Below are 18180 nucleotides of genomic sequence, written 5' to 3'. Positions count from 1 at the left end.
TATGAGCTTGCCTGATCAGATGATTATTCACTGTGTATTGTTCAAACTTGCAAATGCCCAAACGTCACCACTTTCAGACCTGAGAATTGTCTTCTCTACCTCCAATTACACTGTCAATAAACAAGTGAAATAAGTCATGTATGCTGCCACTATTTAGTGATTGTGCTCATAGTATTTTCCACTAACAAAATGCTGTTGTTGGTCCAAACAGACATATGTTTATCCTACAATTGTACAATGTTGTGTATTAATTTCACTGCTAGAGGAATATCAGGCACATGGACTGTGCTTCCCAATGATTAGGCAAAAGTGAGGACTGCAGATGCTGGAGATTAGAGTCAAGAGTATGGTGCTGGAAAAGCACAGCTGATCAGGCAGCATCCGAGAAGCAGGAAAATCAACCTTTCAGGCAAAAGCCCTTCATCAGGAAGGGCTTTTGCCTGAAATGTTGATTTTCCTGCTCTTTGGCTGCTGCCTGACCTGCTGTGCTTTTCCAGCACCACACTCTTGACTCTTCCCAATGATTAGCTGATTGATTTGATTTAATCAGTAGGTTCGTTTTTTATTTGTTCATAATGAACACCAAAAAATAAAACAATAAGTTTACTCTTAGATATGATTCTAAGATTGGGCAGGACTTGCTAAACTATCTTGAGTATGCAAATAGCTACACGAGGAGAAAGTGAGGACTGCAGATGCTGGAGATCAGAGTGGAAGTGTGTGATGCTGAAAAAGCAGAGCCAGTCAGGCAGCATCCGAAGGCATTTTGAGCATAAGCTCTTCATCAGAGGTGAGAGGTTGCCCCAAGAGAGCTGGGAGATAAATGGGGGGGTGTGCTGCTGGAGGGGGGGAAGATAGCTGAGGATGTAGATGAAGTTCGGGGTGAAGGTGATAGGTCGGAGAGGAGGGTGGAGCAGATAGGTGGGAAGGAAGATGGGCAGGTCAAGAGGATGGTGCCAAGTTGGAAGGCTGAATATATGATAAGGTGGGGGGAGGGGAAATGAGGAAACTGGTGAAATCCACATTGATCCCATGTAGTTAGAGGGTCCTGAGGCGGAAGATTCTTCCTCCAGGCGGCAGGTGGTAAGGGTTTGGCACTGGAAGCAACCCAGGACCTGCATCTCCTTGGTGAAGTGAGAAGGGGAGTTAAACTGTTTGGCCACTGGTTGTATCGTGTGAGTTTCCCAGAGATGTTCTCTGAAGCATTCCGGATGTAGGCATCCTGTCTACCCAGTGTAGAGGAGACCACATCGGAAGCAACGGATGCAGTACAGTGTGTGTGAAGGTGCAGGTAAATCTCTGTGGAAGGCTCCTTTGGCGCCTTGAACAGAGGTAAGGGGGGAGGTGTGGGTGCAGGTTTTGCAATTTTTGCATGGCAGAGGAACATGCAGGGAGGAGAGGGTGGATTGGTGGAGGAGCGTGGACCTGACAAGGGAATTGCAGAGGGAATGGTCTTTACGGAATGCCGATAGGGGTGGGGAGAGAAATATATCCCTAATGGTGGGGTCTGTTTGTAGGTGTTGCAATATATCCGGAGGTTGGTGGGGTAGATGGTGAGGACCAGGGGAGTTCTGTCCTTGTTACGGTTGGAGGGGTGGAGTTCAAGGGCGGAGGTGCAGCAAGTGGATAAGGTGCGCTGCAGGGCATCATAGACCACGTGGGAGGGACATTGCGATCTTTGAAAGAGGAGGCCATCTGGTATGTTGTGTGTTGGAATTGGTCCTCCTGGGAACAGATACGGCAGAGGCCGGAAATTGGGAATAAGGGGTAACGTATTTACAGGAGGCAGAGTGGGAGGAGGTGTACTCCGGGTAGCTGTGGGAGTTGGTGGGTTTGTAGTAGTATTGAGTTGGTCACCGGAAATGGAGGTAGGGAGGTGTCCGAGATGGTCCAGGTGGACTTAAGGTTGGGAGGTGGAATATGTTAGTGAAGTTGATGAACTGTTCAACCTCCTCGTGAGAGCATGAGGTGACGCCAATACAGTCATCGATGTAGCAGAAAAACATGTGGGGAATGGTATGATGCAACTGCGGCACTACTGCTATACTATATACACAATAGCTACACTAACAAATCATTTAAGATCAGTTGAGCTCATACTACCTGAGCTCATACTATGGCTTCTTTACATTTTGTTGCTTGTGACCTATATTCTTAGGCAGGGACCCATTCTCTGTATATAAAAGGTATAGAGTGTAGGTTTGCTCGCTGAGCTGTAGGTTTGATATCCAGATGTTTCATTACCTGGCTAGGTAACATCATCAGTGGCGATCTCCAAGTGAAACGAAGCTGTTGTCTCCTGCTTTCTATTTCTATGTTTGTCGTGGATGGGGTTCCTGGGGTTTGTGGTGATGTCATTTCCTGTTTGTTTTCTGAGGGGTTGATAGATGGCATCTAGATCTGTGTGTTTGGTTATGGCATTGTGGTTGGAGTGCCAAGCCTCTAGGAATTCTCTGGCATGTCTTTGTTTAGCCTGTCCCAGGATAGATGTGTTGTCCCAGTCGAAATGGGGTTTTTTTCATCCGTGTGTAGGGCTACGAGGGAGAGAGGGTCTAGCTGGTGTTCGTGTATCCTGGTGGCTAACTTTCTTCCTGTTTGTCCTACGTAGTGTTTGTGGCAGTCCTTGCATGGAATTTTGTAGACAACGTTGGTTTTGTCCATGGGTTGTACTGGGTCTTTTAAGTTTGTTAGTTTTTGTTTGAGAGTGTTGGTGGGTTTGTGTGCTCCTAGGATTCCGAGGGGTCTTAGTAGTCTGGCTGTCATTTCTGAAACTTCTTTGATGTATGGTAAGGTGGTTAGGGTTTCTGGCTGTGTTTGATCTGCTTGTCGTGGTTTGTTCTTGAGGAATCTGCGGACAGTATTTTTTGAGTATCCGTTCTTCTTGAATACGTTGTATAGGTGGTTCTCCTCTGTTTTCCGAAGTTTGTCTGTGCTGCAGTGTGTGGTGGCTCATTGGAATAGTGATCTGATACAGCTTCGTCTGTGAGTGTTGAGATGGTTGCTGGTGTAGTTAAGTATTTGATCAGTGTTTGTCGGTTTTCTGTATACGCAGGTTTGTAGTTCTCCGTTGTCCTTTCTTTCGACTGTGACGTCCAGGAATGTGAGTGGACCTGTGCCTCACCACCCACTTCACCTTCAACAACATAATCTACAAACAAACCAACGGCACACCCATGGGATCTCCACTATCAGGATTCATAGCAGAAGCAGTAATGCAAAGACTAGAACAAACAGCCCTACCAACCATCAAACCAAAAATCTGGGTCCGCTACGTAGATGACACCTTTGTCATCACAAAACGAAATAAGATAGAAGAGACATTTAACATCATCAGCAACACCCTCACAGGCATAAAGTTCACCAAGGAGGAAGAAATCGACAACAAACTCGCATTCCTGGACATCACAGTCTCTCCCTCGTAGCCCTACACACAGATGAGAAAAACCCCATTTCGACTGGGACAACACATCTATCCTGGGACAGGCTAAGTAAAAACATGCCAGAGAATTCCTAGAGGCCTGGCACTCTAACCACAACGCCATAAACAAACACACAGATCTAGATACCATCTATCAACCCCTCAAAAAACAAACAGGAAATGACATCACCACAAACCCCAGGAACCCCATCCAGGACAAACATAGAAATAGAAAACAGGAGACAACAGCTTTGCTTCACTTGGAGGTCGCCACTGATGATGTTACCTAGCCAGGTAATGAAACGTCTGGATATCAAACCTACAACTCAGCGAGCTAACCTACACCCTAAACCTCAACCTGAGCTACAAACCTTGTATAAAAGGTATGGACTCGAGCATTGCACCATAATCTGGATTGCTCAGGAGATTGGGGAGCCTGTAGTCCCAGTGCTGTGTTTACATGGCAATGCTTGGTCAGAGTTGATTCGCGCTGAAAATGTGTTGCTGGAAAAGCACAGCAGGTCAGGCAGCATCCAAGGAGCAGGAGAATCGACATTTCGGGCATGAGCCCTTCTTCAGGAATCTTTTGATTTGGCAATCAATAGGCTCCCTCTGGTTTATATTGTGATCATTAGAAAATTGACAATCTTGTATTTATCCAGATGAGCGCAAGAAAAAAAGATTCAGCAATAATGAACTCTTGTGCTGCCAGGACACCTTTGTAAAATTGCTGTTCTTAAATTTGAGAGCAGAACTTTACTTTCAAAGAAGGAAAGAACTTATGCAGGAAGTCATTTTCCAACATTATGTCTTAGGCAAAAAGTTGATGAGCTGAAGCGTTAACTCCATTTCCTTCTCCACAAATGCTTTTGGAGCTTCCTTTGTTTTAATTTACAACTGTTAATAACGTATGGCTTTATAGCTCAGGAGAGGAATATATAATGAATTTGTATTCATAGTAATTAGGCATAATATTTACTTTGCTTTACAGACTCACCATTCACATGGATGAAGAGCTTCGTGGTTTGGCATTCACTACTCTCCAAGCTTTAATGGTTGACTTTCCAGACTGGAGGGAGGATGTTTTGTCAGGATTTGTGTCATTCATTGTCAGAGAAGTAAACGATGTCCATCCAACACTCCTAGATAACTCTGTCAAGATGTTAGTCCAATTAATAAACCATTGGAAACAGGCAGTTCAGTCTCAAATGAAAGGTCATGATTTCCAGGTAATGATGCAATTTACATTGAGTTTGCACTACTTTATTACACAGTTCAGCCACTAATTTGTTTTGTGACCTAACATTTCCTACTTGGTAATTGATTTACAATCCACAGCGTGGAGTTCCAAATGGAGCTGCCCACACACTACCAGTGGAACGGAGCCCTTATTCATCAGTCTTCCATGCAGCAGAAGGTTTTGCCTTAGTGGTTCTCTGTAGCTGTCGGCCAGCCACCAGGAGGCTTGCTGTCAACATTCTAAGAGAGATTAGAACTTTGTTTACAGCTTTGGGTGTTTCAAAGGTCAGTACTACCTATAGATTTCTGTAGATTATTAACAGTTGAGATGCAGACTAATTTTTCTTACTATTTATTGCCCAATGTTAACTGTTTCAAAGAAAAAATTGATGTGCATTTCCAATATCAGGAACATTTGCTTATAAAGATTATTTTGACCAGCAAAATTTATAACATAGATCATCCTTGGATTGTTATTTCAGAAATTGTTTAACTGAAACTACTTGCGTTGTTACTTAGGATCATAACTTAGTATTGTATTCAGTTAGAACTATAGAAGTTTTCAAATCAAAATGGTGTTAAAATATGTGTCCCAACCTGTTTGTCCAAAGCTAAATCGATTGGTCTGGCCATACTGCTGTCTTCCTTTACTTCAAATTTTACTCATCTGTCCTTTGGTACAAGACCATACAAAATAGGAACAGGGTATGCCATTTGGTTCCTCAAACTTACACTACCATTTACTAAGGTCAGGGCTAACTAAGCTGCACTTGCTTGCTCTCCATAACCCTTGACTCCAATGTAGACCAGAAATCTGTCCAATGTGTCCTTGAGCATATTCAAAATGTATTTAGTTACAAATCACACAATGCGAGGTTGTGATCCAACTGGTTTATTTTAGAAGTACTGGCTTTCGGAGTGCTTCTCCTTCAGGTAGCTGTGGAGCAAGATCGTAAGACGCAGAGTTTATAGCAAAAGATCTCTGAGTTATGCTGTAATGTATCAAACAAACCTAGATTGCTATTATGTTTTTCATCTTTTAGAATGAGTTACACGTTTCGGTTCATTGATATGTAAACCCCAGAACTTCTTTCCAGTCACATTCTCGAGGTAACTTAAGGTTTTATTTAAAAAAAAAGGTGACATCTCCGTTCAGACAGTGCATTAAAGGTGTACGGTGAGAGTCTGTCTCTATCCCAATCTTGAGTCAGACTGGTTCTATTTCCAAAGTAGGAACTTATAAAATGTCACATGGACTGACTGCTTGCATTGATTGCTTTTTGAACAAAATAGAACTGGGTGGGTGTGAGTGTGTGTGTGTGTATGCGCACGCTCCCTCTCCCTCCTACGCAGACAGACAGACAGACACACACACACACACACACACACACACACAAATCTATGTAGTGAATTTGCATTTGTAGAATTGTAATTGCAAATACATTCTATTTTGTTCAAAAAGCAGACAGTCCATGTGACGTTTTATAAATTCCTACTTTGGAAATAGAACTAGTCTGACTCAAGATTGGGGTAGAGACAGACTCTCACCTCACACTTCTAATACATTGTCTGAGCTGAGATGTCACCCTTTTTTTTAATAAAACCTTAAGTTACATCGAGAATGTGACTGGAAAGTAGTTCTAAGATTTACATATCAATGAACTGAAACATGCAACCCATTCTAAAAGATGAAAAACCTAACAGCAATCTAGGTTTGTTTGATATATCATTCCAGTTGCATGACACTGAGATCTTTTGCTATAAATCTGTGTCTTATGATCCTATCCCATTAGCTACCTGATGAAGGAGTAGTGCTCTGAAAGCTAGTACTTCCAAATAAACCTGTTGGGCCACAACCTGGTGTTGTATGGTTTTAACTTCGTCCACCCCAGTCTAACACCGGCACATCCTCATCAAAATGAACTGACTGCATTTCAAATAAAAGCAGTGGTTTCTTCATCAATCGTTCCTTGGGCAAAAGTGTCTCCAGTTCCCAAAATGTGATCGATAAAAGTGTTTTCCTAATCCTTTTTCTCGCGAAGGATCATTTCAAATAAACCTTCTAAATAGTTTTTCACTCTTCATTCTATAAAAACTTCTCAGTCTCACCACTTTCAACAGTCTAAAAAACATAGCTGACTGATGTGAGTTTGAATGAATAGTATATGGTTCTGCATTAAGGGTTAGCAAGTATAATACTGGGGATAGGATTCAAAATATCAGATAAAACAGACATAAATTGAACTTCAGATCCCAGTTCTCAAATATTCTTTTTCTCATCAGGTCAAAGGCTGACTAGTAAAATTTGGACAGTGGAGAATTACACCATCTATGTCCCCGGTCATTAAGATGAGGCTTCCATGATAAGGAAAATGAATTCATGATTTTATTGTCACTTTTCATTGTATCTTCAAGATGTATGTGAAAAGTGTTTTGTTGCCACAATCTGGTGCCATTTTGAGCTATAAAATAATAGAGACATGGATAGACTTTTCCCCAGGGCAGGATTGACTGGCACGAGAGGTCATAGTTTTAAGATCTGTCAGTGTTCTTGACGCAGAGAGTTGCAAATGCATGGAATGCTTTGCCAGTGGTGATGGTGATAGCAGAGTCATTCAGGACATTTAAGCAACTTCTTGACATGCACGTAGACAGCAGTGAATTGAGGGGTGCATAGGTTAGGTTATTTTTAGATTAGGAGTAGTCCACGGCACAACATAGAGGGCCGAACGGCCTGTTTTGTGCTGTGCTTTCTATGTTCTACAAAAAGAATAAAATGAATTTAACTCTTATTTAAGTAATCTTCTGTTCAAATTGAGTCATAAGACATCTGCAAGGTCTCTGGATGGTATTCCGGTCATCAAGAAATCCCGCTCTGGGAAGGGCAATGATGACACTGGTGCCCCAGGAGATCCTGGCTCTGCTGCCTTCCAACTCTGCCAAGTGTCCAGATTCCAGGTCTACTGCCACCAGAAAAACCTTCTTCAGGTACCGCTGCCGCTGCCAGAAGTCCTAGTCGATACTGCTGATGCTGCAGTCGCTGCCCCGCCTCCATCCAGCTATGAAGATGAAGGAAGAAAAGAAAAAAAAAGTACATAAAAGGATGCCGCTGGCCTGGAGCAGAAGGGCTCTGACGAGCTCAAACACTACCTACTGTGCCATCATCAACCTGATCCTCATTTCTCCATGTTGTTTTTAAGACCATAAGACAGTGGAGCAGAAATTAGGTCATTCAGCCCGTTGAGTCTCCTCTGCCATTCAATCATGGCTGATAAGTTTCTCAACCCCATTCTCCTGCTTTCTCTCCAGGTAACCCTTGAGCCCTTTGATACTGAACAATCTATCTATCTTAGTCTTAAATATACTCAATGACCTGGCCTCCAGCCTTCTGTGACAGTGAATTCCATTGATTCACCACTCTCTAGCTGAAAACGTTTCTCCTTATCTCTGTGTGAAAAGGTCTTCCCTTTACTCTAAGGCTATGCCCTCAGGTCCTAGTCTCTAAAACCAATGGAAACGTCTTCCCAACATTTACTCTGTCCAGGCCATTCAGTGTTTTGTATGTTTCAATTAGATGCCCTCCTCATCCTTCTAAACGTCCTCAAAGGTTAAGCTTTTCATTCCTGGGCCCATTCTCATCAACCTCCATTGAACACGCTCCAAAGCCAGTACGTTTTTCCTGATATGAAGCCCAAAGCTGCACACAATACTCCAAATCTGGTCTGACCAAAGCCTTATATAGCCTCAGAAGTACATCCCTGCTTTTATATTCAAGTCCTCTCAAAGTAAATGCCATCATTGCATTTGCCTTCCTAATTACTGACTCAACCTACAAGTTTACTTTGAGAGAATCCTAGACTAGAACTCCCAAGTGTCTTTGCACTTCAGACTTCTGAATTTTCTCCCCATTTAGAAAATAGTCTGTGCCCCTATTCTTCCTACCAAAGTGCATGACCTCACACTTTCCCACATTGTAATCCATCTGCCACATTATTGCCCACTCTCCTAAACTGTCAAATCCTTCTGTAACTTCCCAGCCTCCTCAATGCTACCTGTCCCCCTACCTATCTTTATGTTGTCTGCAAATGTAGCTAGAATGCCCTCCGTTCCTTCATCTAGATTGTGAATGTCTAAAGTGAAAAGTTGTGGTCCCAACACTGAGCCTTTCGGTACACCACTTGTCAACGGCTGCCATCCTGAGAAGGACCTTTTTATCCCCACTCTCTGCTTTCTGTCAGACAGCCAAGCTTCTATCCATGCTAACACCTTGCCTCTAACACCATGAACCCTTATCTTCCTGAGGGGACTCATTACAAATGCAAGGAACACCGACCGTGTAAAGCCTTTGGCTCAGTTGATCACAGTCTTACCAAGTATCCTCCTCAACTTTGGTTGCCCTTCAGAAAGTGTTACACTCCTTCGTCTCGTCCAATGGCATGCAAGCTGTAATCATCATGCACAGAACTGCCGCAGAGGCCAGTTCTTTGAAGACAAGGGTTAAACAAAGTTGTGTCATCGTAGCAACATTTGTCTGCGTTTCACTTGCTACAGCACAGATGAGGTGGCGGCATAGAAGTGATCTCACTAGACCAGTAATCCAGTGGAACAGGCTGGAGATGTAAACTTGTATCCTAATGTTGCACCTGTTGGAATTTAAATTCAGTTAATTAAACTGAAAGTTGCTCTCTGTTTTTGATTTCAAAAAAATCTGGTTCACTAATGTCCCTAAGGGAAGGAAATCTGTCCGGTCTGCATGTGACTACAGACCCAGAATAATGTCGTTACCGTTAACTGATCTTATTCAGGACCATTTGGGATGGGCAATAAATGTTGGCCTTAGCAATAATCCCTACTTCCCATGAAGAACAAAGGATAAAAAACTCCACTGCAGCAAAATACCTACAGGCATGCAGATAAATAACAAAACAAACAGGAAGCTGTTAACTCTATGCCATCTCCAATCCAAAACTAGGTCACTTCAACCTCAGTCTTAAGTGTGCAAATGACACTGAGATGTGTGTGTATTGAGAACCCAAGGTCTGGGTCATTATCGATTCCTTCTCCAAACATGTGAAATGCATTTCACTAAAATCCCAGGAAAACAAGGTCGTCTTCAAACCAGCTGTCTTAGCACAACAATAATCAACTAATTTCCCTTTGAATTAAGTCCTCATAATAAATTTAAACATGATTTGCCTGTTGTATGTCTATCTTGACTCTCTCTAATCATTCTATGCTTATCCATTGCTCTGCTGCTATATCTGATAATAGATTCTAACATTTCCCAAACAGTAATGTCAGACGAAGTGGCATATAGTTCATTGTTCTCTCTCTCTCGTATCAAAACATAAAGGATTCTTTGGAGAATTGACAGGGCAGATGTGGAAACGTTGTTTCCTCTTGTGGGAGCATCAAGGACTGTGACTATTATTTCAGAATAAGGGGTCACACGTTTAAGAAGAAGGAGGAATTTGTTCTTTGAGGATGATTTAGGTTTTATTGTCACATGTATTTGTACTCTTACTGTAAAGTACAGTGAAAAGCTTTCATTTGTCACCAGGAAACAGCGCCTGTTTGAATCATTTCAGAATAAGAAAAAAAATATAGTTTGTAGAAAGCCCATCAATCCTGAACCTGCTCATCACAGTCAATGACATCTGTGTTGCCATCCCTCCGCCACTTCACCACCATCTACACCAGTCCCACCTAACATCCAAGTTGCCTATCCTCAGGCAACATCTTTGTCGTTCGGTTGAGGGTAATCTACCTATGGATTTCTTTACTGCAGAGGGCTGTTGAGGTTGGATCACTCTGTATTCAAGGCTAAGATAGGCAGATTTTTAATCAGTAAGGGAATCAAGGGTTGTGGGTAAAAGGTAGCAAAGTGGAGTTGAGGGTTATCAGATCAGTCATGATCTCGTTGAATGGCCTGCTTGTTTTCCAATGTCTAGGAACTTAATTGATTATTGGCTTAAATATTCTGCCTTCTAACCCATTAAGACACTTTAGAATGTAAGGAATTCGAGAAGATCTCAACCAACGCATCCCTCTGCCTCCTAAATCAATGCATCTGAAATCTTTAGGACACCCACCATCATGTCAGGTGGAAATGTTGACTGTATTTTGCCAGAATTCCAACCACTTACATTGGTGATGTTCCTACCAGTTTGCCTAATAGACAGCAATGTATACCTATTATTTTTGTCATGCTGTAGTTCAAAAACATTAATCAGCAAAATAGTACAGCTTAGAACTTTTCTTCTGTTTCAGGGAGATGAAGAGCTGGCGATCGATGTCATGGATCGATTAAGCCCTTCAATCTTGGAAAGCTTCATACACCTTACTGGAGCAGACCAGGTAGACCAGTGAGCTGGAAATTGTTTGATAATAATTTTGAAATATTAACAAACATTTTGTGAATTTTATTTATGTATTCAATTTATTTTTGTCCAGGCATGTCAACATCGGTTCTGTTTTCAACTAGTGAATAGCAAAGGTACAATGCAATTTACACACACCTATAATGATCCCAGACCAGGCTGACAATTTGATAAGCTCTGGTTCAGAGCCAATAAGTTTTTTAAAGGAGAAATAGTGTAAGGTCTAGGTACTTATAGAGCATAAAAGATATCATGGATTTGAAAAAAAGGTGATAATCTTTATTAGACAAAGAACAAAGTTAAAAATCACACAACACCAGGTTATAGTCCAACAGGTTTATTTGAAGTACTAGTTTTCAGAGCTGTTCCTTCATCAGATAGCTGTGGAGCAGGATCATCAAAGTCAGAACAGTAATACAATCTGCAGTACATGTCAAACTTGGATGTTTAACATCCCATTCCAGTTAGATTGAGGAAAATGTAGGTAAATGGCACACTGTGGTCAAACACCTCACAGTGTGCATAAAAAGCAGATGCAGTTGAGAAATCCCATGGATTTCTCAGAAATCAAACTCCCCCACCCCAAAACCCCTTCACATGTTGACAACAGAACTTTCTCAAAAGTTGCTCTGTCACATACAGTCTCAGCGACTGCTCACGTTCTTAGAGTCCAATCTCCTGATTAGAGATTGGGTACCCTTGAATTATGGAAACTGTACTCCAGCACCTACTCAGAAGTACGATTTTAGCGTTTCACAGACATCTAGCTTCACCATGCTAATAGTGCATCTGTATTTTTTTAATCTTGGTGAGCTGCATAAAATGAACATTGCTTATGGGCTTCATTCACTCACAATTGTACATCTTCTGAGTCTTTCAGGTTCCAGGTCATTTCCTGAGCCCTAATTCAAACATAACAAATTTCTCCTCTGAAAGCCTCCATCCATCTGTTTATAATTGACTGTTCGATAACTCTTGAACTTAATTACAGGTGTATCTACTAGCACAGAACTTGAGTATTTTTCAAATAACCCATTTTGGCAAAGCTTTTTGTCTTGTACACATCTGGACAATTTACAAGAAATACCAAATGAAAGGGAAAGCAGTGTTGGTGTTGTATAACAGAAGAGTACTGGTTGTTTGGCAAATGAATTCTGATAGAACCACTGTCATGGGGAATGAACCATTAAGTAATGAAGGACAGTTAACTGCCAATCTTTGCTTTAATTTCAAAGCAGGCTCGTTGACTGATTTACTGAAGGCATTGTCCTGAGAAGTGAAACAAAGGGTGGTGGTAACACATTTTGTGTTGAAACAGGCACAGAGTGTGTATGTACTCTTCCTGTCTGCAAAGTACAGGGCCCTGTCTGTAACTTATGTTATTACAGTATTTATAAGTGCACCGAACTGCGAGTCCAACTGTCAATCCAAAATTGATCATTGGTGTAATTCATCTCACACACATGATTGTCACAAATATTATCTCAGTGTAATAAATGTAATATCAATAATAAATTTAATATCACACTTCGCATTAGACATTATGTTCAGTATTTTCTAAGTTTACAAGCAAGACCTGGATTGGTACAATCCCTAACTGTGTTGCGAACAGCTGAAGAGGCATGTTGTTTGATGCTGATATAAGGTACAGGAACAGGAGCAGGCCATTCGTCCCTAAAACTTGCTTCACGATTCAGTAGGTCATGACTGATCGGCATTACCCATGTAATGGCCTGGCCTTTTCCTGTAACCCTCGATTCCCCTAAATATCAAGAATCTATCTATCTATCTCAGCCTTAAAATACACAAGGACTCTGTCTTCACAGCTGTCTGTAAAAGGAGTTTCAAATACACTCAACCTTCTGGAAAAAGAAATCCTCCTCATCTCAGCCATTAAATTAGCACAGCTTTATTCTGAGATTATGTCTTCTGGTCCCAGAAATTCTCCATCAGGGGAAAAAATCAGCATATCCTGAAGAATGCAACGCGTTTCAATGCGATGTCTTATTCTTCTAAATTCTGTTTAGTAGAGTCTCAACCTGTTCAGCTTTTGCTTATAAGACAATCCCTTCATAAAACATACCAGGAATCATCGTAGTGAACCTTCGCTGAACTGCATCCAGTGAAATTATATAATTTCTTGAATAAGGGGTCCAAAATTGTTCACTCTATTCCAAATGTGGTCTCTTATGTGGTTGTAGTGAGACTTCCCTACACTGATACTCCAAACCCCTTGGAAATAAGAGCTAACATTCCATTAGCCCTCCTGATTACTTGCTGCATCTATGTGTTAGCTTTCTGTGTTTCATGCACAAGAACCCCCAAGACTCTTTGTGTTGCAGCTTTCTGCAGTTTCTCTCCATTTAAACAATATCCTGTATTTTTCCTCCTTTCTAAATTTTGTAAATGTGCATTTTCCCAAATTGTATTCCATTTTTCAAATATTTGTCTGTTTACTTAAATTATCATGATGTCTCTGTCAACTATTTGTATCCCTCTTGTGACCTGCCTTTCTACCAATTTCTGTGACCTTTGCAACTCTGGCTGAAACATATTTATTTACTTCCTCCTTGTCATTAATATATATTGTTAACAGTTGTGGGCCACTCATCCCTATGGAACCCCACTGGTCATAGAGTGCCAACCTGAAGAAGAAGCCCATATACCTCGTCACTGCATCCTGTCCATGTACCAGTTTTCTGTTCATGCCAATATATTATCTCCAACACCGTGGTCTCTTATCTTATTACTTAAACTTTTGATAGATATCTTGTCAAACACTTTCTGAAAGTTCAAATGTAGCACATATACTGGTTCTCCTCTTTCCACTCTGGCTTTTCCTCAAAAAACTCTATAAAGTTATTTAGACACAATTTCCCTTTGAATTCATGTTGACTCTGTTTTATTAGATTGTGATTTTCCAAATATCCTGCTTTTACATCCTTAATAATTAATACCAATATTTTCCCAACAATAGGCATTAAGCTAATTGACCTACAGTTACCTCCTTTTTTCCTCCTTTCCTTTTTGAATAGGGGTGTCACAATAGCTGAAAAATGTGTTGCTGGAAAAGTGCAGCAGTCAGGCAGCATCAAAGGAGCAGGAGAATCGACGTTTCGGGCATAAGCCCTTCTTCAGGAATTCCTGAAGAAGGGCATATGCCCAAAATGTCGATACTCCTGCTCCTTTGATGCTGCCTGACCTGCTGTGCTTTTCAAGCAACACATTTTTCAGCTCTGATCTCCAGCATTTGCAGTCCTCACTTTCTGCTAGTGTCACAATAGCTGTTTTCCAATCCTGTAATATTTCTCTACAATCCAACAACTTTTTGAAAATTATCCACTATCTCCAGCTGCCTCTCTTAGGATTCTAGAATGTAAGCCATCAGGACTAGGCACTTATCTGCCTTTAGTTCCATTAGTTTGGAGGTAAGTTGGCTCACTGCTGGAAGGTTTGTTTTCAACAAGAGATTGAAAACATACCTTACAGCTCAGCGAACAAACCGACACCCAGAACCTCAACCTGAGCTACAAATCTTCTCCAAACTCACACCCATTAGTTTGCTTAATGGGTAAAGAACCTACCTCTGACATCTGTCTATATCTATCATCCCTCAATTTAAAGCTATGCCCCCTCGTGCTAGCCATCAACATATGAGGGAAAAAAGGCTCTCACTGTCCACCCTGTCTAATCCTCTGATCATCTTATATGTCTCAATGAAGTCACCTCTCTAATGAAAACATCCTCAAGTCTCCAAACTTGCCTCATAAGACCTTCCCTCCATACCAGGCGGCACGGTGGCACAGTGGTTAGCACTGCTGCCTCACAGCGCCTGAGACGCGGGTTCAATTCCCGCCTCAGGCGACTGACTGTGTGGAGTTTGCACGTTCTCCCCGTGTCTGCGTGGGTTTCCTCCGGGTGCTCCGGTTTCCTCCCACAGTCCAAAGATGTGCAGGCCAGGTGAATTGGCCATGCTAAATTGCCCATAGTGTTAGGTAAGGGGTAAATGTAGATGTAGGGGTATGGGTGGGTTACGCTTCGGCGGGGCGGTGTGGACTTGTTGGGCCGAAGGGCCTGTTTCCACACTGTAAGTAATCTAATCTAATCTAATCTAATCTTCGTAAATCTCCTCTGCATCCCTTCCAAAGCTTCCACATTCTTCCTATAATGTGGCGACCAGAACTGTACGCAATACTCCAAGTGCAGCTGCACCAGAGTTTTGTACAGCTTCAACATGAACACGCAGCTCCAAAACTCAATCCTTGCACCAATAAAAGCTAACACCTGGCATGTCTTCTTGACAACCCGATCAAACTGTGTGGCAACTTTCAGGGATCTATGTACATGGACACTGAGATCTCACTGCTCATCCACTGTACCAAGAATCTTACCATTAGCCCAGTACTCTGTATTCCTGTTACTCCTTCGAAAGTGAATAACCTCTCACTTTTCTGCATTAAACTCCATTTGCCACCTCTCAGTCCAGTTCTGCAGCTTATCTATGTCCCTCTACAACCTGGAACATCCTTCCGCATTGTCCACAACTCCACCAACCTTGGTGTCATCCACAAATTTACTAACACATCTACAAATTTTGGTTCGTTTATCCCTTTCTCAGAATCCTTCTTCCTTACTGGGATGCACTTTTGCTGTGAGTCATGATTTACCTCCTGAAATGTCTGCCACTGCTTGATTACTGTCTTATTTTTCTGCTTAGTTCACTTTAGCTAGTTCTATCCTCATTTCATTGTAATTCCTTTTTTTAAGTTAATCACCATTGCTTCAAACCCTAGTTTCTTAGTTTCAGACTTAACACATTGTGATCGCTACTTCCGAGGGGACCTTTTACTTGTTTATTAAACCTGCCTCATTGCCAATTACCAGATAACCTGCTCCAGAGTTGGCTCCGAAACACTTTGCTCTGGAACATGGTCCCTAATGCAGTCTATGAATTTATTGTCATAGCTTTCCAATTTGATTAACCTAATAAACATAATAGTTAAAGTCACCTATTTATTATTGCTCTGTTCTTTTTACATGCACCTTTTATTTGTTGATTTATAGCGTTTTGCAGACAGTGGCTACTGTTTGAGATCTGTACACTACTCCTACTAATGCCTTCCTTCTCTTGCTGTTTTTTTTTATGCCTCTGCACAGACTCAACATCATAAGCATCTAGGTCATCTCTCACAACTGTGCTCATTTCATTTCTTACTAACAGTGCTCAGCTGCTGCCTTTTCCATCCTTTGTGTCTGTCTGAAAAATCACATAGCCCTGAGTATTAAGTTCTCAGTTTTGATCTCCTTGTAACCGTGTTTCCATAATGGCTATGAGATCATATTCAAATACCTTGACTTGGGCCTTCAGTTCGTTTTCCTGAGTCTGAATGCTTTGTGCATTAGGATACAAAGCCTTTAAATTTGCTCTATTTTTGAGTTTCCCTACATTTTATGATTTGTTGGTACAATGTGGCGTTTGTACATTCTATCCCTTCCTCTTATTTTCTGGTAACAATCAATCCCATCACTTCTCCTTTACCTTTGATTTTGTAATTTTCCTTGCAACTGAACCCATTTCTCAACTAGTTAGTTTAAAGCCCTATAATGAGAGGTATGTGATGAGTCATTTTAGGAATTTGGGTTGTTACTAAAAGAAGCTGGCTGTGGACTTATTACTATACTTTTTAAAAAACAATTGTTAGCAAGTCGATCTGGACAGTGACCTAAATCCAGCATGTGTCAGAAAGCGGATAACTGCAAACCTATATGGTAATAATGGAACGATGAATACCCTGTTGAATGTAGAAGAGGTTGATAAACATTTAAGATCTTGTGCTTTCAGTTCAGAAGGCTCTTAGATGAAACATGTTTTTCAGTTCAGATAACTCCAGAGTTGAGTGCAGAAGCAAGTTGAATTTTGCTCAAAGCTAGAAATGTTTACTTCAGTTCAAAGAAAGCTAGGTACTCCAACAGAAGTGTTTTGGTTTGTGCATCTTCCCTGTCAGTAAAATTTGGTTAGAAATTTGCAAGTTCTTGGAACTGACAGGTTTTCTACTTAACTAAACTCTTCATAAAACAAACAGTTGAGATGGAGTGTTTCTGTGGATTTGAGTTTGTAATGTTGGGTATTGGGAAACAGTTTGAAACTTTGTTTTCATGGTTTAATTAAGCTCATGCTAATTGATAGAGCTTGGTTTGTATTTCATTCTGGGATCTGACTTGCCTAGTACCATCAGATGGGACATTACTGTCCTATCTACCAGTCTTTGGAATGCTTTTTGTTGAACATAACTTCTTATAATGCATATTAAGAACAAAACTAAGATTATTTTCTTTTTGCCTTTAAATCAGACGAACTTGCTGTATTGCCCCACTGGGATAGACCTCCAGACGCTTGCAGAATGGAGTTCCTCTCCCATCAGCCATCAGTTTGATGTGGTCAGTCCTTCACACATTTGGATATTTGCACATGTGACACAGGGCCTGGACCCTTGGGTAATTAGCTTATCAAGCTTCCTCAAGCAAGAAAATTTGCCCAAACACTGTCCATCAGCAGTGAGTTATGCTTGGATGTTTTCATACACTCGCCTACAGATGCTTTCTCCGCAAGTGGACATAAAGTAAGTCTTCCTGAACTTTTTTTCAAGCCTATTGCTTGCCTTTGCTATTGGTCATATACACAAATGATCCCCTTTCTCCACTTTTTGGTTCATTAATTGGTTAATTTAGAATTCGGTTGTAAAAAGGTGAATTTTGATGACCAGTGTTGATTATAAACATGTTAAGTTATATTAATTAGATTTATTTTAACCTAGATTTGGGAGTGTAAGGCAAAATGTCAAAAATTTTGGGTGACAGCACAACGTACAAATTTTTGAGAACTGAGATAAGGATAGTGCAGAATTTAAGTAAATCAATGAAATCTGGTGAAATCATTAAACATGGCAAATTAAATTAAAAGTAGAGAAAAGTGAAGTGGTATACATTTTATTTTTATTCACAAGACTTGAGTATTGGTGGCTAAACCAGCATTTATTGTTCACCCGTAACTGCTTTTAAAAAGGTGGTAAGTTGCCTTCTTGAATTGCTGCAGTGCATTGGATAGGTGTATCCATAGTGTCTTGGGTAAGGGAGTTCCAGCAC

The 18180-nt window shown here is 41.1% G+C and overlaps 1 protein-coding gene across 13 annotated transcripts in view; it reads left to right on the top strand.

Annotated features, from left to right (window-relative positions):
- The window catches only part of fryl (furry homolog, like), a 467472-nt gene that overhangs the window by 258346 nt on the left and 190946 nt on the right, over positions 1-18180 (top strand). For all 13 annotated transcript variants that reach the window (XM_072569022.1, XM_072569030.1, XM_072569038.1 and 10 more), the window contains 4 exons: positions 4410-4647; positions 4757-4942; positions 10928-11014; positions 17389-17657. In XM_072569022.1, coding sequence (XP_072425123.1) covers positions 4410-4647; positions 4757-4942; positions 10928-11014; positions 17389-17657 — 780 coding nt within the window. The remainder of the gene's footprint in view (positions 1-4409; positions 4648-4756; positions 4943-10927; positions 11015-17388; positions 17658-18180) is intronic.

The sequence above is a fragment of the Chiloscyllium punctatum genome, chromosome 1 (assembly GCF_047496795.1).
Source record: "Chiloscyllium punctatum isolate Juve2018m chromosome 1, sChiPun1.3, whole genome shotgun sequence".
NCBI lineage: Eukaryota > Metazoa > Chordata > Chondrichthyes > Orectolobiformes > Hemiscylliidae > Chiloscyllium > Chiloscyllium punctatum.
Note: the sequence above shows the minus strand (reverse complement) of the source record. Positions and strands in the feature narration are given on the sequence as shown.